This window comes from Carcharodon carcharias, chromosome 16 (genome assembly GCF_017639515.1).
Source record: "Carcharodon carcharias isolate sCarCar2 chromosome 16, sCarCar2.pri, whole genome shotgun sequence".
NCBI classification, from domain to species: Eukaryota; Metazoa; Chordata; class Chondrichthyes; order Lamniformes; family Lamnidae; genus Carcharodon; species Carcharodon carcharias.
The window spans coordinates 61,979,403-62,006,106 of NC_054482.1; the positions used below are offsets into that span (position 1 = coordinate 61,979,403).

The 26,704-nt window shown below is 42.5% G+C and overlaps 1 protein-coding gene across 1 annotated transcript in view; it reads right to left on the reverse strand.

Annotated features, from left to right (window-relative positions):
- Window positions 1–19,421, reverse strand: part of negr1 (neuronal growth regulator 1) — a 1,562,459-nt gene extending 1,543,038 nt beyond the window's left edge. The window contains exon 1 of the mRNA XM_041208369.1: window positions 19,237–19,421. Within this exon, the coding sequence (XP_041064303.1) occupies window positions 19,237–19,409 (173 nt within the window). The 5' untranslated portion in view covers window positions 19,410–19,421. The remainder of the gene's footprint in view (window positions 1–19,236) is intronic.
- Between the last annotated feature and the right edge of the window lie 7,283 nt (window positions 19,422–26,704).

The window sequence follows — 26,704 nt, forward strand, 5'->3', positions numbered from 1 at the left end:
CAAACGAAGCCATCTGGGTAGAAGTGAAAAACGCAAAAGGGCAAACACGCTGTTGGGTGTGTATTATAGGCCCCTAAACAGTCAGGGAGAGATAGAGGATCAAATATGTAATCAAATTTCAGAGAAATGTCTGAATAATAGGACAGTAATAGTAGGGGATTTTAACCACCCAAATAGTAACTGGGATACTGGAAGGTGTATCAGTTGGGGAGCATTTTGGAGATAGTGACCATAACTCAGTTAGATTTAAGATGGTTATGGAAAAGGATAAGGTTGAAATGGGAATAGAAATTCTAAACTGGGGAAAGGCTAAGCTGAGATGCGATTTGGCCCAAGTGGACTGGGAGCAGCTACTTGCAGATAAAACCGTGTCAGAGTAGTAGGAGGAATTCAAGGAGGAAATAGCAAGAGTACAGGGCAAATATGTTCTTGTAAAGAACATACCAAGCCTGAAAACCCTGGATGTCAAGGGATATAAAGGTTAGGATTAAGAAGAAAAAAAGCTTAAGACAGATACTGAGGGCTCAATACAGCAGAGTCCTTAGAGGTGTATAAAAAGCACAGAGGGGAACTTAAAAAGGAAATTAGGAAAGCTAAGAGAGTGCATGAGAAAGCACTGTTGGGTAGAATGAAGGAAAATCCAAAGGTTTTTTTTAAACATATAAAAAGCAAGAGAATAACTAGAAAAGAGTAGAGCCAATTAGAGGTAATGTGTGTGGGGGCCGGAAGACGTGGGTACAGTCCTCAATGAATACTTTGCGCCGGTCTTCACAATGGGAAAGGACGACCCAGATATGGACATCAGGGTGGAGCACTGTGAAATATTAGAGGAAATTACCATAGAGAGAGGAGGTACTAGCGGGTTTAGCGGCCTTAAACGTGGATAAATCCGCAAGCCCAAATGAGATGTATCCCAAGCAATTGAGGGAGGCAAGGGAAGGGATATCAGGGGCCTAGCAGTAATTTTCAAATCCTCTCTGGCCACAGGTGAGGTGCCAGAGAACTGGAGGACTGCTAACGTTGTCCCATTATTAAAAAAATGAGGATGGGATAGACCCGGAAATTACAGGCTAGTCAGTCTAACCGCAGAAGTGGGGAAGTTACTAGAAAGAACTGAGGGACAGAATATATCTGCACCTGGACAGACATGGATTAATCAGAGATAGTCAGCATGGGTTTGTTAAGGGAAAGTCATGTTTGACAAATTTGATTAAATGTTTTGAGGTAACTAGGAATGTTGATGAGGGTAATGCATTTGATGTGGTCTACATGGACTTTAGCAAGGCTTTTAATAAGATCCCTCATGGCAGACTGGTCAAGAAAGTGAGAGCCCATGGGATCCAAGGCAAAGTGGCACGTTGGATCCAAAATTGGCTGAGAGGCAGGAAGCAGAGGTTGACGGTAGAGGGATGGTTCTGTGACTGGAAGTGTTTCCAATGGGGTTCTGCAGGACTCGGTGCTAGGGCCCTTGTGGTGTACAGAAATGATTTGACTTAAATGTAGGGAGTTTGATCAAGAAGTTTGTGGATGACACGGAAATTGGTAGGGTGATAAATAGTGAGGAGGATAGCCGTAAGCTGCAGGAGGATATCAATGGATTGGTCAGGCGGGCAGAGCAGTTGCAAATGCAATTCAACCTGAAAAGCGTGAGGCAGTGCACTTCGGGAGGGCTAACAAGGCAAGGGATTACACTATGAATGGTAGGATCCCGGGAAATACTTGGTGTGCATATCCATAGGTCCCTGAAGGTAGCAGGGGAGGTAGATAAGGTGGTTAAGAAGTCATATGGGATACCTGTCTTTATTAGTTGAGGCATAGAATACAAGAGCAGGGAGGTTATGCTGGAACTGTATAAAATGCTGGTTAGGCCACACCTGGAGTACTGTGTGAAGTTCTGGAAGGATGTGATTGCACTGAAGAGGGTGCAGAGGAGATTTACCAGGATGCTGCCTGGGCTGGAAGGTCTGAGCCATGAGGAAAGTTGGATAGGCTGGAGTTGTTTTCCTTGGAGCAATGAAGGTTGAGAGGAGGTTTGATAGAGGTGTATAAGATTATAAGGGGCATAGATAGGGTGGATAGGAAGGCATTTTTCCATCAGTAGAGGGGGTCAATGAACAGGGGGCATAGATTTAAGGTAAGAGGTAGAAGACTAAGAGGGGAGTTGAGGAGAAATTTTTATTACCCAGAAGGTGATGGGAGTCTGGAACTCACTGCCTGAAAGGTGGTTGAGTCAGAAACTCTAGTAGTATTTAAAAAGTATTTAGATATTCACATGCGTTGCCATTGCCTCCAAGCCAAGCACTGGAAAATGGGATTAGTGTAGTCAGATCTTTGTTGACCAGTTGGCCTCCTACTGTGCTGTAGACCTCTATGAGATTACAAGGAACACCTCTCATAAGATACCACTGGAGAAGGACAAGATCTGCTGCCATAGCTTACAAGTTCCTTCCGGAGGTAATTTGAGGTCTCTTTAAGGAAATTATATTTTACTAAAGAAGCTTTGGTTGAGCTTCACAAATCAGACTGCCAAACCACAACTATGGGATGGATATTCCAAAGGGCAAGCTGGCGGTGGTATTAGAGATTATTAGAGGTATTAGCTGTATACAGACAGCTCTGTAGTCCCGGCTGCACCAGACTACAAGCTGTCCAGGAAGAAGAGTGATGGTGAGACAGGGAATTTTGGTCAGACCCTCTTGGCAGACCCCAGCAAGGGTGGGGGATCATTTATGGTCACAGGTTTGAGAGGCTGTGAAGGAGGGATAAAGGGTGAGGACACAATCTTGGAGGGGTGCTCCTAATGGACACAGGGGACCCCACTGCAAAGGAGTTAGCCTCTTGCCTCTGCCCCCACCCCACCAGCCGTCCGTGCAGTGAAAGTTGCTGGGCCGCCCCCCAGCTGGATGAAAAATTGCAGCAAAGGTGAATTAGGCCACTAATTGGACACTTAAGGGCCGGCTGGCTGACACTTTTCCCACTGTACTATGGGAGACAGGTCAGTGGTGGGTGCAAAAGCAGTGGGGAGGTCACCATTAAATTTTACAAGTGCCCCCACCCCATCTTCATATATACCAGCAGGGGGGTTGTAAAATTTACCCCTATGGCTTAGCCAGCAGTTACTGCGTCAGTCAAGATAAGCACCAGTGATTTGAATACTTGTTTTATCAGAAAATTGAAAAGCAGAATATGGTAGATGTTGGAAATCTGAAATAAAAACAGAAAATGTTGTTCAGGCAGCATCTGTGGAGCTAACATTTCAGGTCAATAGCTTTTCAACAGAATTGGGGAAAGTTAGAGATGTAATAGGTTTCAGCAAGGGGTGGATGGGTGAGACCAGGACAAAGCAAGGTCTGTGATAAGGTGAAAGACAGAAGATACTGAATGACAGAAGTATTAGTCTTACAGGGCCGTAGAGAATTGTGATGGGGAAAGAAAAAAAAACAAAGAAAGAAGATGTGCTTGGAGCAGGTATGCTGCAGTCCAAAAGCAAAAATAAGAGAAAAACCAAAATATGCAAAGAAAATGAAACAAAATGGGAGGATAGAGTTTGCAGTCTAAAATTACTGAACTCAATGTTGAGCCTGGAAGTCTGTAAAACACCTAATTGAGAAAAAAAGGTGCTGTTCCTCAAGCTTATGTGAGCTTCAGTGGAACAGTGCAGCAGGCCGAAGACAGAAATATCAGCATGAGAGCAAGGAGAAGGATTAAAATTACAGGACACCGGAAGCTTGGGGTCATGCTTGCAGACTGAATGGAGGTGCTCAGCGAAGTGGTCACCCAAACTGCGTTTGGTCTCCCCAATGTTGAGGAGACCACATGAGCAGTGAATGCTTTATGCTAAATTGAAAGAAGTATATATGAATTGCTTCTTCACCTGGAAGGAATGTTTGGGGCCTTGGATGGTGAAGAAAGAAGAGGTAAAATGGTAGGTATTACATCTTCTGCACTTGCTGGAAAGGATTGTTCATTTCACCAATATATGTCCATATGTTGCCCACTGCTGCAAACATCAGTCTGTTTAACAAGGTATCACAGTCTAATTTTTGCATAAAACCAAAACAACATGAGGACCTCAGGTTTTTATAATGCTGTGGGATTTCCCAAGGTTCAATGGACAATACTGCCAATCAGGCTGCGGCTCTTCATTCCCTGAACTTTCTCGGTAGGAAATAAAGATCTTTCATTTAAATTGCGCCTTTGGAGCCACAGAACATCACAAGGCACTTTAAAGCAATTAAGTACTGTGCTTTAGAAGTCTAATGGAAGGAATTCGGCAGCCAATCTGTGCACAGAAGGTTGTCACAAACAACTATAAAATAAGCCAGTTTTAGGTGTTGATTGAGAGATAAATGTTGACCCGCACACTGGTGAACTCCCCTGCTCTTCTTTGAACAATGCCTTCAGATCTTTAATGCCCACCTGAGATTGAAAACATGGGCCTCTATTTAACATCTATTGTTAAAGCATATACCTCCGTCAATACAATGCTCTCTCAATGCTGCATCTAACGTGCCAGCCTAGATATTGATGGCCATGCCAGAACGCATATCACCATGGAGCATACCAATGCCAGATTAAAGAGTCAATTCTATCTGCATCATTCTGGTGGAGCTTTGTAATACAAAACTAGCAGGCTCTAATTTGGTGTTTTTTACTAATTATGCCTTGCAAAAAGGTAATGCAAAAGATATTTTGAAGAAGGATGGTGAAGCAGGGGTGCAGCACATCAGCCACATAAATAGACACAGCAGCAACTGCAGCAAGAAACAGAAGAGCAGCAGGAGCAGAAGATATTTGATGGTTGATCTAAAACATCTTTTCCTGTCGCTAAATAAAGAGAAATATCTCTACTGTGACTTCACAGTAAACCCAACACATTTTTTTTCCCATAACTACAAACTCCAAAGGTAATTTTTCTGTTATTCCGTCCTGATGGTTAAAAATATTCCCATAAGATTATTTATAACGCGCAGCAACATTTTACATTGGCCTAGAAATTCATCTATGCAGGATGAGTTTTTTGGGCTCTAAATTGACTAAGATCCTATTGTGGCACCAGCAAGTGTTTGCACATTTCCAGCTGCGCTATTTGCCATTTTGGTTAATGTAGGTGCATTTCAGTAGGAACAATTGTCGGGAATATTTGAATTGATTCTGATTAGGATCTTTTGTGTGGCACAAACTGTTTTCGGTTTTCTGATGGCCTGGATTTCATAGAAAGCCGCCCGGAAAGATCTAGTGATCTCTGTGGCATGGACTTCCCCTTTCCCAATAGCTGTTTAAAATTGGCACCATGTCAAGGATATCTCCTTGCATGCAGCAACATGTGGTGTCAGCAAATAGGGTAAACTGTCAATCACTTTGAAGTATTCCCACAGACAGCAAACATGGAAGTTGAAAAACCTTAGTTTTTAACTTTTAGTTTAAATTTCCAATAATTGAAATAGATTATGGTTTAAATAAGGTAGAAGCTAAAATATACAAACATTAAAAATGTAAAAAAAATGGAATCTTTTTATCATAATGGAGAAATTTGGCATTCCACAATTATAAAATTAGCTTTTCAGACCAGTGTTTGGCAATAATTATGAAGTTAGTATTTCACTAAAAACCCAATTACACCTCATTCAGCAACATGTAACTTTTGCAAGGGGTTTTACAACAAAATTAACGGTGTAAAAGTGGAATTTCTTGTCAATTAATAGATTTCCCATTGATGGCATTCTGGGGGGACCTCAATGGCGCACCCCCTGGAGAAGTGTAGAATCACTGACTGCATTTCTGGACTTCCACGTTATTCTGCACATGACTGGACTCCCAAAATTTTCAGTGGAGTGTTTCACCGTCATTATCAATGCAAAATCTGGGCCAATTTCCCATTCTTCACTTGCCACTGACACAGCACAGCATCATGCTAACCAGCAGAAGACCCTCATATTTACCCGAAGGTGGCTCTCTGGGAGAAGCATGAATGCTCCTTCTGACTGCATATTAAAATGACTTGGACTATTAGCTCCATTAGTGCCACCAATAGGTTCCAAAATGAGAAATTCCCTATTTCAGCTTTATGAAAGAAGCGCTTTGTTACTAGACCCATAATCCAGTGGCTTAGAACATTATTCTAGGAAACAGGAATTCAAATCACACAATTGCAGTTTGAGAATTCTTAGTCCTTTTTTTTTCATCTGGAAAAATAAACTATTAGTAAAAGTGACCATGAAGCTATGGGGTTGTCATAAAAACACAACTGATTCACTAATGCCCTTTCAAGGAAGGAAACCTGTCATTCATACCCCGTTTGGTTTACTTGTGGCTCCAACACCAAAGTGGTTGATTTTTGACTGCCTTCTAGAGTGGCCTCACAAGCCATTCAGTTGTATATCCACAAATGAGTATTAAATGTCAACTTTATCACACCCATATCCCGAGAAAAATGAACTATAAGCGTAAAGATCAGTGGGGGATAACCAGGGAACATCAGAGATGTACTGTGCACACTTACATTTGCAGTCAAAAATCCCCATAGCTGACTTTGAAAAAAAAATGAATGCAAGAAGCTCCAATTGTCAAGATAGTCTGTGGCAGCAAACCCAAGTTATAAATAATTATCTGAATGCCTAACTAGATTGCTAGACGGTTCTCCTAGTGTGGAATCAGCAAATTCTGGACTGTTCAGCATAACAGCAAGTTAATGTCAAAATGTCTGGGTTACAGCAAGTTTAGATTGCATTGGCATCTGATTGCAAAGTTTCGACTGTATCTTAAAATGAAAATAAACTGCGATATTATGAGAGGTTAGTGATCAATGCTACAAAGCATGGCATGCGTTTTGTGCATGTCAATGTATTGTTCCTATATCAACTCAGAACCATGCTGCATATGGTTCTCCATATGGTTGGCGACTCTCTCATTGGAGGAAGTCATGTGTTCAAGCCCTGCGCTATTGTGGTGCACGAGTTGGATGGACACCTCCATTCTCCATAACCTGCACTGCCTTAGGGAGTTCTGATATGTGGTTACGCATCTCATGCCGCTGGCCAAAGTACAGCCGCCAGCTGGCTTCTGACTCCTGAGGTCCCGAATCTGTGCCCAGCTGAATATAGCTGTGCCTGTCCTCCATTCTTGGAGTGAAACTGCCCATAACTGCCTCCGTTTCTCTCACCTCTTGCTGCAGTATCATGCTCTTCATGCAGTGCTACCCTTTCTAACCACGCACAAGGATGCGGCAATGTGAACGTATCTGCACCGGTGCAAGGTGAGTCTGAATGATGTGACAATGCTGGCTCGGTTTCTTAAGAAGATGTTGCACTGTCCATGGCTGATTCTGCAGAAGGCACTTGAAGGAGATCATGAGAACTCGCCTTGGACAACAAAAAGTTCCACAGAGCTGAAGCTTCCCAATGCAGATGAGACATTGGTATGCAGTTGGATGGGGGATAGTGCACTGCATTCCCTTCATCCACAGAATTCAATATATTTGCACCCTCTCCTTTAGGTATTACCATTTCTTCATTGCTCACTTGGTTCTATGGGGCCACCCTGGAGATTTCCATTGGTCTATCCTCCATGGCAGTGAGGATGGTGAACTGGGCTATTCCTCCTATGTGAGTCTTTTCCCATAAAATCTGTGCCCTCTTCTCCTGCAAGGAAAAAACAGAAAGAGATAAGGTAATGCTGGCCTTTCTCACCAACGCCAATGGTTCATTCAAATAAGAAGCTGTATGTATCAGTACTGCCAGGTCTTCAACAGTGCTAGGGCTCTAAGCATTGCTGAAGCATCAGTTAGTACGCTAGACACATATTTTCCCCTGTTTAGGGGAACAATGCACCCTTGGATTGCTCAGCTGGTATATCTGCTGGTGGTTGAACACTTGGAGGCCCTTCAACTTGCCTCTCAAGTTGCACTCACCTTGCCAGCGCAAAGAAGGTCATGAAACTTCTTGCAGCCAGGTGCTCCAGAGAACACTTCAGCTACTGATATTTTCTACCACCTCCAGCCAGGACTGTCTTGTTTTGCTGGGTGGCTTTCTCCTGCCTCGTCTCTGTGAGCTAAACCTTTCGCCTCTCTCTTATTGCCTCCAACAGAACCTCACGTGTCGCATCTGTTGGCACAGCCCTGTCCCAAGTGCTGCTAGGCCTCTGCCTCTCCTCCTGCTGACCTCGGGCTTCCATAGCAAAATAAAATGGCTGCCACTATAATGGCTGCCATCGTGCCTTTAAATCAGGCCTGCACTTTATAAATTTTGCCTCTATCCCGCTGTCACTAATTGGCCATCAAACCTGCCCTCCAACCGATTAGTTGCTAAGCTTGGAGAAAATCATGGGCTGTGACTACTTTCACCCCATCCCCATCACCCCGGTCTATGCGTGGATGGGACATGGAGATGGTTCCAATGTCAGTTTCCTGATCCCAGAGGCAAAACCCTGCCCATTGTAACCTCAAGGGCATGGCAAACCTATTTTCCTTTGTTTGCCCCGACAACATGAAATGATTCACTTGTAGTACTCACCTGCTGTAATCTGGATGCAGAGCTTGAATTCAAAATATCAGAATCAAGTTATATTGAGCTACCTTTTGTAAGACATTTGTGATGTTCACTGCATCAGACATATTCAAAGTGGAGCCTGATGGCACTAAAATGAAAAAGAAATTTCTCATTGCAGCACTGCAGCTTTGCCATTTTGACTGCCCATAGTCTACAGTGGTTGCCATGAAACCAGTTCTTGCCATTTCCTGTCTGTCAGATTTTACAATAGCTGACACCAAGCTATTAAAGTCTCCTGGATAAAGGCATTTGTATCAGTTTTGAAATGCAATCCTCATTCTATAAAGATGTTCGCCAAGTCAAAATATATACAAAGAGGAAGAAAATAGAAGTAAAAGAAACTGATGTAATCTATTGGAAGTTGATTCAACTTCAGATGCAGTGTTGAGTTGGATACAATGCTCAACCTGGGTATTTGCCAAACTGAGCTCTAGACCTGACTTGTACTGAAATTCAATTTCAATTGGAATATGTTTTGAAAATATCTTTTCATCATCTACATGCATCATTTATGAATGTGAAGACAAAACAGTTACACACACTCATTCCAGCTGCTCTCCATCTCACTGATGACTGTGCCTTTTGAAAGTTAAAACAATTCTTTGGTTTGTCCAGAACTTCCAATCATAAACTGCCGAACCATTCTAATTCTGACCAAACGGACAAAAGAGATCTCATCTTCCACCTGACGGTTCCTTCTCTAGATGCTCAATTATCATCAGTTCTCAGTTACATTGCACATGCCAAGTACAACATGGAGGGCTGGGGATTTATCTGCTTTCACAAATCATATTGTTAACCTGTAGAGATCTGATGTGGGTAAGGTTGCCAACTCTGGCTGAACATATTCCAGCAGGTTTCACTACATACTGTCCTACCTCCCTCTGCCTCATCCCCATGTTTCTGTTGCTGTTTCCCCAGCACATCTATCCATGTTGCACACCACTTTTCCCTGCAACTGGTAAGTGAACAGATTCCTCTTGCCTAGTTCTTGACTGTCATACAGCCTTTTTCCCGACTCTTATATCTCCTTTATTAATAAGAAAATATCCAAGGAAATTTAAAATAAACACGCACATTTTTAATGCTTTGATTTTTCTCCTAGGTTACTCACAGCAATGTCCTGGAGATTAATCTTAAATTCCTAGAGATTGCAGGGCATTTGTGAAAGGTTGGCAGCTTTAGCTGTGGGCTGTAACCGCATGTCCTCTTGCAGCATACCATGAGAAATTTTCTGTTTTATTGATAAAGACAAAGCTAAGTTCCCAGGAAAAGAAAAGAGGAACTGAGATGAAGGAATGTTCCATCAGGTCTCCATTTGCAAAACACAGACTCAGGATTAAAAGCAAAATACTGCCAATGCTGGAAATCTGAAGTAAAAACAGAAAATGCTAGAAAAACTCAGCAAGTCTGACAGCATTTGTGGAGAGGGAAACAGTTAACGTTTTGAGTCCACATGACTCTTCTTCAGAGCTAAAGAAAAGTAGAAAGTGATGGAATTTATACTGTTTAAAGGGGGTGGAGCATAAAGCAGGATAGAAGGTCAGCGACGGGTCGGGGCTAAAGAGAGACTGACAAAGATGTCATAGACACAAGACAAAGGGAGTGTTAATGGTAGTGGTGAAGACTAAGAAGGTACTGATAGTGGCATAAAGATAAGAAAGCAGGATGTGTTAAGAGCAGAATAAGGGTCAGCATGTGTGAAAGAAAAACATAGAACAAGTGACAGATGGCCATTTTGGGGGTGGGTTTGGGGGAAAAAGGGTGGTTGGGGAAAAAGAATAAAAAAAGGGATGAAAAGGGTGGATAAAACAATTAATTAAATATAAAAATAATAAAGTATATAAAAAAGGAGTTTAAAAAAGGGGTGAGGATGGAGGACAGTGAGTTCATGGTCCAAAGTTGTTGAACTCAGTGTTAAAACCGGGAGGCTATAAAGAACCTATTCAGAAGATGAGGTGCTGTTCCTCCAGTTTGCGTTGGGCTTCACTGGAACATTGCAGCAGGCCAAGGACAGACATATGGACATGAGAGCAGGATGGTGCACTGAAAGGGCAAGCAACAGGCAGGTCTGGGTCATGCTAGCGGCAGACTGAAGGTGTTCGCAAAGCAGCCACCCAGTCTGCATTTGATATCCCCAAAGTAGAGGGAACTGCATTGGGAATGCAGTGGCCCAAATGGAAGGAGGTGGAAGTGAAGCGCTGCTTCACCTGAAAGGAGTGTTTGGGCCCTTGGAAGGTGAGGAGGGAGGAGGTAAATGGACAGGTGTTGCACCTTCTGCGATTGCATGGGAAGGTGCCATGAGAAGGGGGTGAGGTGTTGGGGGTGATGGAGGAGTGGAGCAGCACATCTTGGAGGGAACGGTCCCCACAGAAAGCTGACACAAGGGCTGAAGGTAAGATGTATTTGGTGATGGCATCATGCTGGAGTTGGTGAAAATGATGGAGGATGATACTTTGAATGCGGAGGCTGGTGAGGTGAAAAGTGAGGACAAGGGGGACCCTATCATGGTTCTGGGAGGGAGGGGAAAACTGTGAGGGCAGGGATATGGGAGATGGGTTGGACATGATTGAGGGCCCTGTCATGCAAGGTGGGGGGGGAACCTCAATTAAGGAAGAAGGAAGACATGTCAGAAGTGCCGTTTTAGAAGGTGGCGTCATCAGAACAGATGCAATGGAGGCGAAGGAACTGACAGAATGGGATAGATTCCTGACAGGAAGCAGGGTGTGAGGAACTGTAGTCAAGGTAGCTGTCGGAGTCAGTGGGCTTGTAATGAATATTGGTAGGCAGTCTATCACCTGAAATGGAGACAGAGGGGTCAAGGAAGGGAAGTGTCAGAGATGAACTATGTGGAGGCGATAGAGGGGTGGAAATTGAAAGCAAAATTGATAAATTTTTCCAGGTCCAGATGAAAGCATGAAGCCACAGAAAACAGTCAGCGATGTACCAAATAAAAAGTTGTGGGAGGGGGCTTGGGTGGCACTTGAACAAGGGATATTCTACATACCCCATAAAGAGACAGGCATAACTGGGGCCTATGCAGGTACCCATGGCCACACCTTTTATTTAGAGGATGTAAGACAAGTTTAAGGAGAAATTGCTCAGTGAGAGAACAAGTACAGTCAAGTGGAGGAGAGTGGTGGTGAATGGGGATTGTTTGGGCCTCTGTTCAAGGAAGAAGCAAAGAGCCCTCAGACCATCCCGGTGGGGGATGGATGTGTAGAGGTTAGACGTCCATGGTGAAGAGGCGGCAGTTAGGGCCAGAGAACTGGAAATTGTTGATATGATGTAGGGCATCAGAGGAATCGTGGATGTAGGTGGGAAGAGACTGGACAAGGAGAGAGAGAAAATGGAGTCAAGATAGGAAGAAATGAGTTCCATGGGGCAGGAACAGGCTGACACGATCGGCCTACCGGGACAGCCCTGTTTGTGGATTTTGTGAAGGAGGTAGAAGCGGGCCGTCCGGGGTTGGGAGACTTTGAAGTTGGAAGCTTTGGAGGGAAGATCTAAAGAGATGAGGTCAGTGACAGTCGTGGAAACAATGGCTTGATGTTCGGTGGTGGGGTCATGGTCCAAGGGGAGGATGGAAGCATTGAGAGAGTTGATGCTCAGCCTCTGCAAGGTAGAAGTCAGTGCATCAGACAACAACAGCACCGCAGGTTCGATAACAAAGGTTGTCGGCAGGTTTGATAACAAAGTCAGGGTTGGACCTGAGAGAACGGAGTTCTGCAAGTTCAGGAGGCAGGTTGGTGTGGGTGAGAGGAACAGAGAAATTCAGACAGCGGATGTCACACCGACAGTTCTCAATGAAAAGATCAGGAGCAGGTATAAGGCCAGGAGGGGTCCAGGTGGAGGAAGAATAGTGGGGGCAGGTGAAAGAATCCGTTGAATGAGAGTAAGACTCCTGCCCAAAGAAGTGAGCACAGTGATGAAAGAAGTGGAAGAAGAGTTCAGCATCATGCCAAGACCGAAATTCATTGAGGTGGGGGCGTAAGGGGATGAAACGGAGACCTTTGCTGAGTACAGGGCATTCAGTATCAGAGAGGGAAAGGTCAGAGGGTATAATGAATGCATAGACTCGGGATTTCCTGGAGTTCCTCCCAGAAGGTAAAAACAGTCCGGGCCAATACTCTTATTTTCTAGTTTTTACTGGTGTTCCATTTTAAGGTATACAAGACCAGCTCGGAGCAATATCCTTATTTCCCAGTTTTTACTGTTTTTTCGTTCTGGGAAACTTATAATACGGTATGCCCAGTGGATATAGGCCACTCTTGTACCTTTCTTCCTTGCCAGTACAATGGGAAGATCACCCAGTAGGAATGCTGGGTTCTAGCATTTTCACAAAGAAAGAAAGTAAAACAATAGGATTTTAATGTTTCTACTTGTTGATCTACAGGTCTTGCGATCTTCTGGTTGTGGACATCCAGTTTTGCAGATGAGAGCTTTCAGACATGGAGCTGTGCTCCTGTTTCTGCTTTGGGATTCTTGATGCAAGGTGAACCTGTGCAGGGAGAGTAGCCAGATTATATGGATAACCCTAGCTAAGAAGCTCGCATGCACCTGTTGCCTCAAAAACCACGGTTAACTGCAAGTAATCTGTATAACTGTCAGGTGCCCAGCTTTGACCCACCAAAAAAGCAAGATGTGTCTCTAGAATGGCTACTTAGGCAAAGCACCATAGACCTGCACCCAACATAAGCTGCTGTCAGAGAGGAGAAAAGAAAACTGAAGCAAAAACATTTAAAATTTATTTCTATAGATTTCATTTGTTAAAGAAATGAGAGATCCAACCTGTACAACCAGAGCTTCATCAACATTATCCCAATCCTACAGTTTCATGGATAGTAGTAGTTTTAAAAATTAATTACAAAAGATTTTAAATAATGGCATATGCTGCATTGCTTAAATACCTTGACGTACCATAAAATTGGGATTAAAATACATCTGAGAAAGATTTTTACTATATGTTGAAGATGGCTTTCCTGCCAGAGACCCTTAAATAGCCAATTAAAGGCCTCTTCTTGCTTCTGGTGGCTTTCTGCCAGCAACGGGGCAGGGGAGGGGGTCTTCTGTCATGTGAAGAGACTACTCAGTAATAGTTGGCAGCCTCCTTGTGAGCTCTTAGCGGCAGAGTCTTTCCTGACTGGGTATCTTGTGGTTCACGGGAGGCCTCCCCACAGCAGCTAGGGCCATCCGCAAGGAAACAACCCTCTTGTCCTCATCACTGACGCCCCTCTCCCCCTCACTGGGATCTGGTCCCAGCGATCCCACTTACCTCCATCCCATTCACCTCTGTTCCAGAACCTGCTCCAAGATGCTGCTCCTGGCTGGTTGCAGTCCCAGCAGTGACCGCTGCTCCAAAAGGCACTGCTGAGACCAAAGAACTGCTAGCCCTCTGCAGCTCTTGGAGGCGGGATAGGAGTCCCAATCATAGGCAGCTAACTGCCTGATGGGCACAGAATCGGGTTGGGGTTCTTAGAAAGAGCCAAGGCAGAGTTGCCCTCAGTTTTCAAGGCCTGCCATCGGGGCACCACCATCTACTTTAAATTCAGGCCACTGAAGACTTAGAAGCTTCCCGCATTTAATGATGCATGAGACAGATAAACCACATGCTTGTGTCTATTGCATTAAAAAGAGGGAGAGGGCATAACCCTTTCGAAACTCAGCTTCTGATCTAAGATTCTCTCCATCAGAATATCACCTTTACAACAACATCCACTCCATCCCTACTTCAGTCCGTCTACTGCTGTAACCCTCATCAACCTTTGTCACCTCCAAATTCAATGGAAGAGAAATTTGTTCAATAGTGCTGTTTCAAGTGGTGTTACACAGACAACACGGATTCCCCCAAGAATAGACAGGACCATGGGTCACTACTTGCCAACACGACATCCATTGGTGATATCAATAAAGATCCACAGGCCACACACTACCTACCCCTGGGAAATCAATGTAGTCTGCATAACGCCTCCATAGATAAACCTTCACAATTGACAGAGTGAAAGGCTTCTGTGAGGTTGAAAAAGGCCAAGTACAGTGATTGGTGCTGTTCCATGCATTTTTTTTTGGATTTGCTGCACAGTGAAGATCATCTCTGTGGTGCCTCTCAATGGGAGAAAACTGCAGTGACCTTGGAAGCTCTTTGGCCACTTGGAAATGGCAATTGAGGAGGATCCTTGCAATGATCTTCCCACTGCAAAAGTTCGCCCATGGCTACAGCGATCGAAATCTAAGTGCATTTCTGGCAGAAACTGGGTGTTCAGTCAGACCAAATTCTCCACAGCGTCTGCCATCCTCCCCATGGGGACCTCCATACATGCATATGTCAGTGTCACTACATCAAGAGAGCAGGCAACAAACTCCTCCACCTCACATGCCATTCTGTTGAGGGTCTCCGACACCGCTGTCTGACATTCCTCTGCCTCTTGCTGCATCTCCAGCATCTTGTCCATGACTGCTCCCAGAGCCTTATCATCAGAAGCAAGTCATCCTCAATCCCAAGGGACTGCCTAAGAAGAAGACTTTTCAAATTAATGTTTTCCCCCATAGTCTAATGTTTTCCTGGCTAGTTTCCCCATCCTCCTCCCTCCTTGAACTTAAGGTAATCCAAAACTCTGCCGCTCACATCCTCACATATCAGGGCTGTATTTTACAGGGGGACGGGGTAGTGTTACCTCCCCCTGCCTCCCCAGGGCAAATATTAGCCGGCTTGCCTTGTAGACATTTAGCAGCCACTGTTTTTTTTTTAAATTGGTTTGGGTCAGGACTTTCTCCCCCCAAGAGGTAGTCCCACCTCCAAGAGCTGCCAGCCAATCAAATAGCTGGGGAGGGCATAAAATGCTCCAGATCCCTTCTATTACCCTCTTAAAAAGGAGGGATGGAGACCATGCCCAGAACTGCACCAGGCATAGCTAATAACAAGGTACCAATTTGGTGAAGCTACAACGCAGGGCTACTTGCATGCTAAACAGCATAAGCAACATGCTATAGACAGAGCTAAACAATCCAACCAACAATGGATCAGATCAAAAATCTGCCAGCCTGCCACATCCAGTTGTGAATGATGTCAAGACAATTAGGCAACTAACCAGTGGAGGAGGTTCCAAAATCATCTTCAGCCTCAATGATAGTGGAGTCCAACACATCAGTGCAAAAGACAAGACCAAAGCATTTGAAACCATCTTCAGTCAGAAGTGCCAAGTGGCTGATCCATCTCAGCCTCCTACTGAGGGCCCCACCATCAAAGATGCCAATCTTCAGAAAATTGGATTTATTCCTCGCCACTTCAAGAAAGGGCTGAAACCACAAGGCTATGGGTCCCGATACAATCCTGGATATAGTACTGAAGACTTGTGCTTCAGAACTAGCCCCATCCCTATCCAAGCTGTTCCAGTACAGCTACAATACTGGCATCCATCTGACAACGTAGAAAATTGCCCAGGTATTTACTGCCCACAAAAAGCAGCAAAAATCTAACCTGACCGATTACCACTCCAAACTACTCTCAATCATCAGCAAAGTGATGGAAGTTGTTGTTGACAGGGCGTTTACTACAAAGTTGACAGGGCATTTACTTGCTCATCAATACTCTTTCTGAGTTCTGCCAGGGAAACTCAGCTCTAAAAATGGACAAGAGAGTTGAATTCCAGGCGTGAGGAAAAATTGCCTGTCCTTGACATCAAAGCGGCATTTGACTGGGTGTGGAATCAAGGAGCCTTACCAAAATTGATGCTAATGGAAATCGGTGAAAACCCTTCACTGGTTTGGGTCATACCTAGCACAAAGGAAGATGGTTGTGGTTATTGAAGGTCAATCATCTCAGCCCCAGGACATCACTGAAAGAGTTTCTCAGGGTAGTGTCCTAGGCCCAATCATCTTCAACTGCTTCAATGACCTTCCCTCCATCATAAGGTCAGAAGTAGTGATGTTTGTTGATGATTGCACAATGTTCAGCACCATTCGCATCTCCTCAGATAATAATGCAGTTCATGCCCACATGCAGCAAGACCTGGACAACATTCAGGCTTGGCTGATGAGTGGTGAGGAAATTTGCATCACATAAGTGCCAGACAATGACTATCCTGAACAAAAGAGAATCTGACCACCTCCCCTTGACATTTAATGGCACTACCACCACTGAATACCCCACCATTAACTTCCTGGGGGTTATCATTGACTAGAAACTTAACTTAATCAGTCTTATAAATACTGAGGATACAAAAACAAGTCAGAGATTGGGGGTTCTGTAGAGAGTAACTCACCTCTTGACTTCCCAAAGCCTGTCCACCATTTACAAGGCATAAGTCAGGAATGTAATACAATACGCTACAATTGCCTTGATAAGTGAAGCTTCAACAGCACTCAAGAATCTCGACACTATCCAAGAAAACATAACTCGCTTGATCGATACTCCATCCATCACCTTAAACATTCACTCACTCCACCACAGGCACGCAGTGGAAAAAGTGCGCACCATCTACAAGATGCACTGTAGCACCTCACCAAGGCTCCTTTAACAACAGCATCTTCCAACTGCGACCTTTAACACCTAGAAGAACAAGGACGGTAGCACATGGGAACACTACCTGTAAGTTACCCTCCGAGCCACACACCATCCTAACTGGGAACTACATTGTTGTTCCTTCATTGTTGCTAGATCAAAGTCCTGGAACTCCCTCCCTAACAGTATTGTGGGTATAACTACACCACATGGATTGCCTTGATCCAAGAAATCAGCTCACCACCACCCTCTCAAGAACAATTAAGAATGGGTAATAAATGCTGGCCATGCTAATGACACTCACATCCCAAGAATGAATAAATAAACTGTTTCAGGATCTACTTTTGTCCATACACCTGTGACATGGTCGAGGACTAATTTTTCATGTGAAAGATGCTATGTGAAAACAAGTTATCATTGTTTTACTTGTTAAAACCTTTGTATGATACTTAGAAGTTTATAAACTCAAATTATTAAACTCACATTAACCTTATAAACTGTATTTTAGTTACAGAATGCAATTGCAGCCCCAAACCATTATTCTTTCGGTTAATTTCCTTGAATAGTTTCTTGCAGTGTAGTTAGTGAGCTCCACTTTGAAATATGAAATATTGTTGTATATGGTCATCCAAACAAATATTAAAATTGAAAAGGATGTGGCTAGGAGACTTATGCAGTAATGCCACATTCAATAAAAAGTCATAAGGAAAAGAAAACCAAAACGGAATACAGTCAAATTTTTGACACGACAGAGAAGGCTGCATTTTACATAAATTTTTACATAATAATACCTATTATATCATAATTATTGGTGCTCAATACATTTTTAAAATACAGCTCATGTACTAGACTAAGTGGAACTCTCCCTCCTATGCTTTCCCTATTAGGTGAATAGCATTGCTGCACTTCCCTTCCTCATTTGAGAAGGTGAGATAATCTAGCCATAGAAAGATGTCAATGCCACGCTGTGATTGGCCAAAAGGAGGTGCACTACTCCAGGGTTGAACTGGTCCTGCCAATTATTCTTCGTCTGTGGATTCTATTATTAAGTGCTCAATCTAGCACCCCAACTAAGAGCGGCTAAAATTCAATCACTAAATGTTAGGAAATTCAATTGACTAGGATTTGTACTCAGTGCTCCAGGCTTCTATTGCCAACCATTAGGCTGTTGATAACTACGATATACACTGTGCAATTAAATATTCTAACATTCAGTCCTGCATTGTTTTGATTATTAGGATAAGAATGATGTAAAACTTCTAAAAAGACTAAAAAATGTTAAATGCTTTGAAGGTGTAATGTATTGTTGTTAATCAGTCAGACCTTATTGCAGTTTTAGTTGGAAGTGTAACAAGGTCAGCAATACAGAAATATACATTTAAAATTGATTGTTTCAATTTTTGCTATATCTGGTATTAACAATGTTCAAATCTATTGCTTAAGTACAGCACGGTATGTACTTCTGAAGTTATCAATATTGCATTAAATAGTGATAAGAAAATAAAAGGTAATTTCACATTTCTGTGTCAAAATAGTGGTCACAATTAATAGTAAGACACCTGTTTTGTCCATTTATTTTTGACTATAGGTGGGGTGGGAAATAAAGGGTGTGGCAAAATGAAGTCTGGCTAAATTCAAATACAACTCTTACAGGTTAACTATTATTGCTTCTTACTGTTACAATTCCTCTGTAAATTAAGTACATTTCATTGCATCAGTGACAGTATTTTCTCCTTCTGTTTTCATTTAAGTGACGGGTTCAAAAGATCCATAACTCACAATTGCCACAGGCGCGAGTAAATTGCGAAGGTCTTAATTCTCAGGAGGGGGTGTAACATCGGGCCGGGAAGTAAAATTGTCGCACAATGCAGTGGAATGGATAACACGAACCCATTCCTGCTGTATGTATATATATAAATCCGTACCCACCCCCCCCCCCCCCCCCCTTCCCCCTCCCCTCAAACTATATTATCTAGGAACTATGAAAACACACAGCAGTGCAGAGAATACAACAGATTGGTCAACCATGTGCAACTTAAACCTCCGCCCACCACAACATCCAAAACGCTGCTTTTTTTCCTTCCCTCTACCGGAGAGAGAAAAAAATAATAAAAGGTGCCAGAGAGTATAAATAACATTGTTTTCTTCCTGCACGATGGCTATGTCACAGGTTGTTCTTGCAGCTCCTACCTGAGGATGGCCGTGTCTCCCTGTCGCACCATGATGTTGTCCACAGCTGGCCAGGGGAAATCCACGCTCTGAGCTGCCGGGAGGCAAGTGGGCAACAAGCAGCAGAGAGTGAGCAGGAGAGCCGCCAGCCACTGGCCTGAGGCGCAGGGTGAAGCATCCTGCATGGTGTCCATCGTTTCTGTCCCCTTCTCAGATCAAACCTGGGAAAACCCTTTTCCCCCCCACCCCCCGCCCGGCTTCCCTCTCCCTCTGAGACTGTCTCTGCCCAGCGTACGGAGTTTGGCTCTGGCGCTGCCTGACTCTAAAGTACGAGCTCTCTATTCTCCAGCGGCTTCCACATCATCCAGCGACGAACTGATGTAAAATGCGTTTGAGTGTGTGGAGAGAGAGGGAGGCAGCAGACAGCCCCAGGCTCTGAGCCAGTTGCCATGGCCGTTGCCCAGGCAACATGTCCGACTGACTGGGAGCGCCGAGTATTAAAGGTACTGTTGTACAGGTATTCCACTCATCAGCATCAGCACAATTGATAAACACTAAAATCATCCTAAATGTGTAAATAGATACAAAAAAGCTAGATACCAACGTCACATTAAATCTCGCACCATTTTCGAAGAGATTCTGCAGCTGCATCAACATTTTTCAAAGAAATGTTAAAATGACTCTGAATGCTGTAGAATTCTAACTTTTATTTTTAAATTTGCAAAATGTACAAGATTGCTTAGTGCCAGAAAATTTTACTCCTCAGTATACCGCCAGGCCCAAATTCATGCAATTTCCTAAGGTACCAGCACCCAGGAAGAGTCCTAGGACGAATCAACTGAAACACACTAAAAATTAAAATTGTAAAAAGCTGTGTAAAAAAAAAGAAACGATAAAAAGTTAATGAGTCTAACGTTATTTATTACCAAGAAAACAAAGAGACAGACTACGACTTGTTTATTTTTCTTCTTTTTGGCTTTAAAGAAGAAAAAATAGTTTAAGCAATTGTAAAAATGTGAGATAGCAAGGTTAACATTAGTTAGTACAAGTCAGACCTGAAATGGTTCTGTGAGTTTTTGCTTGTGTAGGTGTTAAATCAGCACAAGCCGTTCTCTCTGCTCAAATTAATGCATAAAGTTTAAATAGCAATATTATTATTTTTAAAATGGGATGTAATTAAAGGACATTGTTGTGATAAAGTATCTTACAAAATAATAATGTCGTGTTTGAAAACAGATCCTGCACATGTTGCCATTGTGGCACCTAACACACACTAACATGTTTATTTGTAATGACAACCTTAATAAAAATGAAAGTAAGGTTACATTGAAAGTTCATGCATCCCCTACAGAAAGATTTGGCAGTGAGCTAGTGTTATTTTCAATTGGGCTGCAATAAATTGGCTCAGAAACTGAGGAACCAAGTCAACAACCACCAAGACTTTCCACTAAGTCTCCCCTTTAATCACATTCTTTTGTAACTGCTTTATTTTAATCAAGGTTATAGATATAGTAAATTTACTTTCTACTGATTTACCTTCTACTAATCCTGAGAGCCACCAAGATTTGTAGCTGTTATTTTGAATTTCAATGTTACCCCTCCAGATTTCCTGAGATATTGCAGGACTTCATACTTAAGCAGGGATTTGTGGAAATGGGCCATTCAAACAAGATGTCTCATTCTTATATTAGATTTGGTCTGTGCTCAGTTAACCAATATCAAAATGTCAACTGTGGCTTAGTGGCATCACTTTCACCTGAGACAGCAGGTTATGGACCTACTCCAGAGACTTCAGCATAAAATCTAGGCTGACATCCTGGTGTAGTCCTAAGGAAGATACCATGTTTCAGATGAGACATTAACCTGAGTACTTGTCGGCCCTCTTAGATGGATGTTAAATATCTCATGGCAATATTTTTTTTAAAAAGACCAGGGAAAATCTTTCAAATGTGTTCTCCTCAATGCTCAACACTTAAACAACATTGCTAATACAGATTATTTTGGTGTGGTTTGTGGGACCTTCCTATGCACAAATGAGCTACTGCCCTCCCTATAACAGTGACTAAATTTCAGAAGCATTTCATTGGTTGTGAAAATCTTTGGGGATTCCTGAGGCCATAAAAGATGCTACATAAGTGCAAGTCTTTCTTTATTCCTATGTTAATGCAGCCAAAAATATGAATTGTCTCAATTGGCTTCTGCCCTGGGACCAAGGAATAGAAAAAGAAGAAAGGGTTCCAATTCCATTCAGTGGTCCCTGCTAGCAAATGTCTTTGAGTGAACATCAGGTGAGAACAGGGTTAGAAAAGCCAGGAAACATCATTATAAAATTAATCGGCCACAAGCTAAGCATATGCCTGGAATTTTCCTGGAGTTGCTTCCACCCCATCACCATGACTTCTTTGGAAATATGACATAAACTGTGAGGAAGCGCATACATGTAGTTTAGAATGAAGTAAAATAGGCCGAGTGAGAGCAGCTCCAAGGAAATTATGAGCCCTATGAGCTTAGAATAATTGAGAAAATTCATTATTTGTGCAGTTATAGTGAGAATCCACCTAACTTTAAGCTGCATTGTCTTGAAGCACAGTATCACTGCACTTGCCCTAATATATTCATGTTCAGTGTTATCAACTTTAGTAAATAACACCTTTATTGAAGCGCAAAAGCTATAATTGGACAGCTTTTGATTTCCCAATCAGTAACGGCATAGATTTGCAATAGAAAAGTATATATTTTTTAAATAATCAGATCAACTTTTGCAAAAACATATAGTTGTTAAAATTAATTGAATAGGTTAAATGACATCCTCTCAATGATACATTTTTATCTTCTAATAGTGACACTCAATTGTGTGTCACACTTTTAAAACAAATTTAAAACAGCACAGGCACAATGGGCCAAATGGACTCCTTCTGTGCTATGGGATTCTATGATTCTATGCAGGCACACATTACAAGGAGCAAACATAAGAACAAGATTGGACCTATATTGTTGTAGTTCCAACTCCAACCTGCATGCATGTTTATTAAGGCTTTGCACTGGGAGCAATGTTTTGTCATTTCTACTTCATCCTGCAGCATTGCAGTACTTTATAACTATTATAGCCTTAAAAGGGCAATTTTAACTTCCTCTGCCCAACAGAAAAAACATTGATATGGTTGATTTGATTTTATTCATTTATGGGATGTGGGCATCGCTGGCTAGGCCAGCATTTATTGCCCTCCCCTAATTGCCCTTGATAAGGTGGAGTTCCAGGATTTTGACCCAGCAATAGTGAAGGAGCGGCAATATATTTCCTAGACAGAAGGGTGAGTGGCTTGGACAGAAACTTCTAGGTGGTGGTCTTCCCATACATCTGCTGCCATTGTCCTTCTAGATGCTAGCGCTCGTGGGTTTGGAAGGGTGCTGCCTAAGAAACTGTGGTGAATTTCTGCAGTGATTTATTGGCACACTTCATGCTCCACCATTTTACCTCAGGTCTTTGCCTCAGGTGGCCCAGCCTCCCACTAGAAATCAGACAGAAACCACGTTAATCTATGCAAGTCAGGGTCAAATGTACATAGAACATTGACGTAACTTAGAAGCATGTCTTATGGATGGCCTGCACCTACCTGCTGGCCAGGAGAAAGTGGTCTCAAAAGCACCAAAATTATTTTGTTGCGGTTAGGAGGAACTTGAGTGGCTGTGACTCATGCTGCTGGACCACTGTCACCCAGGCTTCCCTTCACCTCTCTTTCCCCAACTCTGGTAAATTGAAATAAGCAGGCCTTTTGACATTGCACCTGCAGTGAGCTGCAGCAAGACACTGGTTTGGCTTATTAGCAGCATATTAATGAGACCAAGCCCTTGAAATGGACCCCCTGGAATGAATGGATGCTCCACTGACCAGCCATCCAATAAGTAAAATCACTAAATATAGCTCTACACAAACTAACGTGGTCCAATCCTATTGAATAATGGGAGAATTATATTACCTGGATCAGTATTGAGCCATGCCAGCCAGAGTGTATTGTGTTCGATCCCGTCCCTGTGATGGGTAAATAACCCTCAGAACGTGGTGCAATTGGGCACTACTGTTAGCCTCAGGGTTTCTATTGCTGCTTGTTATGTATTGAACCCTTTTGCAAAGTATCTGTGTGAACATCTTGTAAGGACATTTTCAGGCTCAGCTGTGATGCTTCCTATGATAAAATAGCCTGTCAACATTCACTGACTATGTCTACCTGTGAAGAATGGCCACTTAGGTGAGGGCTGCCAGCACCTGTGGAGCTGTATACCAATGAAAATTAATACCTTCAGAAGAGGAAAGAAAAAAATAACAAAAAATAAATCAACACGGTTATTAGTACATATTTAATACTTGTTCTCGGCTATGGGAAGTAAATATTCTTGGGTTTCACCCAATCCATTTAGTCTCCTGAAAAATAAATTCTAAAGCTTTACCCTCAAGGAGGTAAATAAAGTGAAAATGCAAAACACCTATCTAACCTAACATTGTGTGTTATCCATCCTTGGACAGTTGTCTTCCTCAGTATTATATTTCTGTGGCAAAAAAATCACTTTCAGGTAGAGTACCTCAAATCCGGCTACCCGGAAACAGCGGTGTCCAAAAACTGGAGATTTATTCCCATGGTCCAGTGAACCTTGAACTCATTTGACCCAGCTCGGAAAAGTTCGGAGAGTTGCCAGGTATTGATCTGCTTCACACGCCTGCATTTCCCACAATTCAGCGAACCTTGACCCCACTGAACCCAGTTCAGATGTGGCAGAGATGGTTGAATTCACCCAGGAATAACAAAAGACTCTTGTAGAATCCAATGAGATAGAATATTGAGTTATGTATTGTATTTGGGATCAGGACATATGCCTATTCTTGCTACGGTACAGGGCACCTGCATTGAGTTTTGATGTCATTTGGGCCACTGAACTATCAGCCCGCAGGCTTAAATTCAAACATTGTACTTGATTTCCAAAAGCCTTTAACGTCCATGGGCACTGGTTGCCTTCTTGCAGTTGGCCCAAGTCAGTTCAAAGAGTTATTAATCAGGATGCACTGATGTGGAAAAGTGGGGGAGGCATGAAAGAGTTATTAAATCCATTCCCTGAGAAGTGAATTAATATCAGCAGTGACATGGCCATTAACCTAAAGTGCTTTGCAATCATATCAGTTGGTTTTCCTGCGTCTCCTATTCACTGAATTAAGGCGTTCTGATTTGAATTAAGACATTCTGATTTATTTTCCGAAAACAGACAAGCTCTGAAATCCAGCAAATACATGGTCGCTAGGTTGCCAAATTTGAGGTACTGTACCTGTACAAAGGCACAATGGATGTCCTACATTCCCATCTCTAATACTGTCACCCAAGGGACTAATTTTGAAAAAAATACTATCAAAATAATGTATCAGGATTCTGGAGTTTGTTTTCCAATTGTAGAATGGTCTTCCAGCTATAACTTTAATGGAGTTTCTTATTGCTAACTCTGCATTTAGCATGGCATTTCAAACAACCTGATCACTTTCAGTAGTCTTTCCAGGTTTCCTTTACACATAGAAGGACTCAGTTTTTCAAGCAACAACCTTTCAGCCTCTATAACACATAAGGGATCGTGGTACCTTCCAGCACGTTTTTAAACATGTTATATAACACAAGCTACTTTACCTCTTGGCCAGTGTACCACTTGCTCCATTTTCACTTTTCCAAAGCATTTTCTCTGCACTACCCATATATTTTTCACCAGGCATCCCGTTCGTAATTTATTACTGTTATATTTGAATACGGAACCTATTTGGTGTACATAGATTTGAACATATACAGGTAAATATGAATTTTGGATATGATACTTCCCATATGGATTTCAACACTTTGAGGTGAAAATTATTTGTGGAAAATCTGAGGAGGAATGGGATAGAAACTCAATGTAGGTTTTCACTTACTTCTCAGCTTCAGTCTAGAGTGGATGTGTTGACTTGCTGCTGGAAGTTTTTAGTTTTCTGTTGGGTTTATGAAACTGTGAGAATCAGATGGCCATTTTCCTTCATCACATTAAAGTGGCTATCAAGAATATACATCAGAAATTTCCCCCAACATATGTTAATTTGCACCACTAGCTAATGAGCAGAAAATCAAACACTTAAGACAGTGAGAAAAAATTGAAAGGGAGAATTTGCACACAAGAGCCCAGATACTGCATAGAGTATGCTCCCTCAAATGTGGAGGGTGGGACTTCTGCCTGTCTGATGGTACATGCCATAATTTCCAGAGTCAATTTGAGGCACATAACCTTGGTGAACCCCAGGCTTTGGAAATCCTGAGGACTTTATCCTGTGTGGCTCAATACTGCACAAGTGGGTGGGAAATTTTGCTTCAGGTTTTAAACACCAGCAGCAGCTTAAAGGGTATGATATTTCTTTTTACTGACCATGGAGTTGCTTCTGAATCTTGAATATCTGCTACAGAGCATAGAACTTCTAGGTTGATGATGCCCCTGCAGGAGAACAGAGACAGAAGGAAGGCCCTTTATAGAATGGAGAGACAGAGGACAATTCATGAAGTGGCTAGTGCCCATGACTCCATGTCTCATTTTTTATACCACAGCCAAATGTGTTCAGTATCCCAGTGCTCAGAACCTAATGCTAGGACTTCTGAATACAGCAATATTTCTTACTAGCTACATTAATCTACTTCATTGTAAAATAACTCTCAGGACACTTGAAATTAAGAGTAATTTCAAATTTTACTTTTGCCAACAATGTGGAACACAAGTATAATCTGTGTGTTTTACTTGTGGGCTTTTGTTTTATGACAGTATATGGTGCCAATGCATGCCTTCTATTTCCTAAGCAGTAGATGGGGGAAGTGAAGCAGATGTTTTCTGAATTAGGGGCTTCCTCTAGGGATGAAATGCCCCCAATACCTTTCTATGCTGGGTTTTTGGGTGACCTTTCAACTACAGGCATTGATACAATAGTTCTGTAATTCTATATGATGTATCTATATTGATTTCAGTGGTGTGGCTGAGATATCTCTGTTTTCCATAACAGCTTTTACCATCCCCTTGCTGCTAGTTACTCTCTCAGTGCATCCAGAGACCTGTGTGTGAGCAGGCTACCCACTCTGTGTATTGCCTTTTTGAAGGAGTGCAAGGAATCAGTCCTCAGTACCATGTCCAGAATCTGTTCCACAGATCAATTGATCTCTGAGTATAATAACATTTCTGCACATCCATCCTCACTTCAGGTTTCTTCAATTTAAACAAATGATCCCTAATTCTACCTGGCCTCATCATATCAATTGATTTGTTCACCTGGATGTAATCAAAATAATCTGAATTAGATCCCCTGTAAGGCTATGCCAGTGAGCCCAAAACGAAAGCATGAAGTTTATCTTCAGAGCTTAATGAACTTCCAGTGGCAATCATCCTTGTTAATCTTTTGTACCCTTCTCTACATATGTCTTTTTTGAGCTGTGGGAACAATAGGATACAT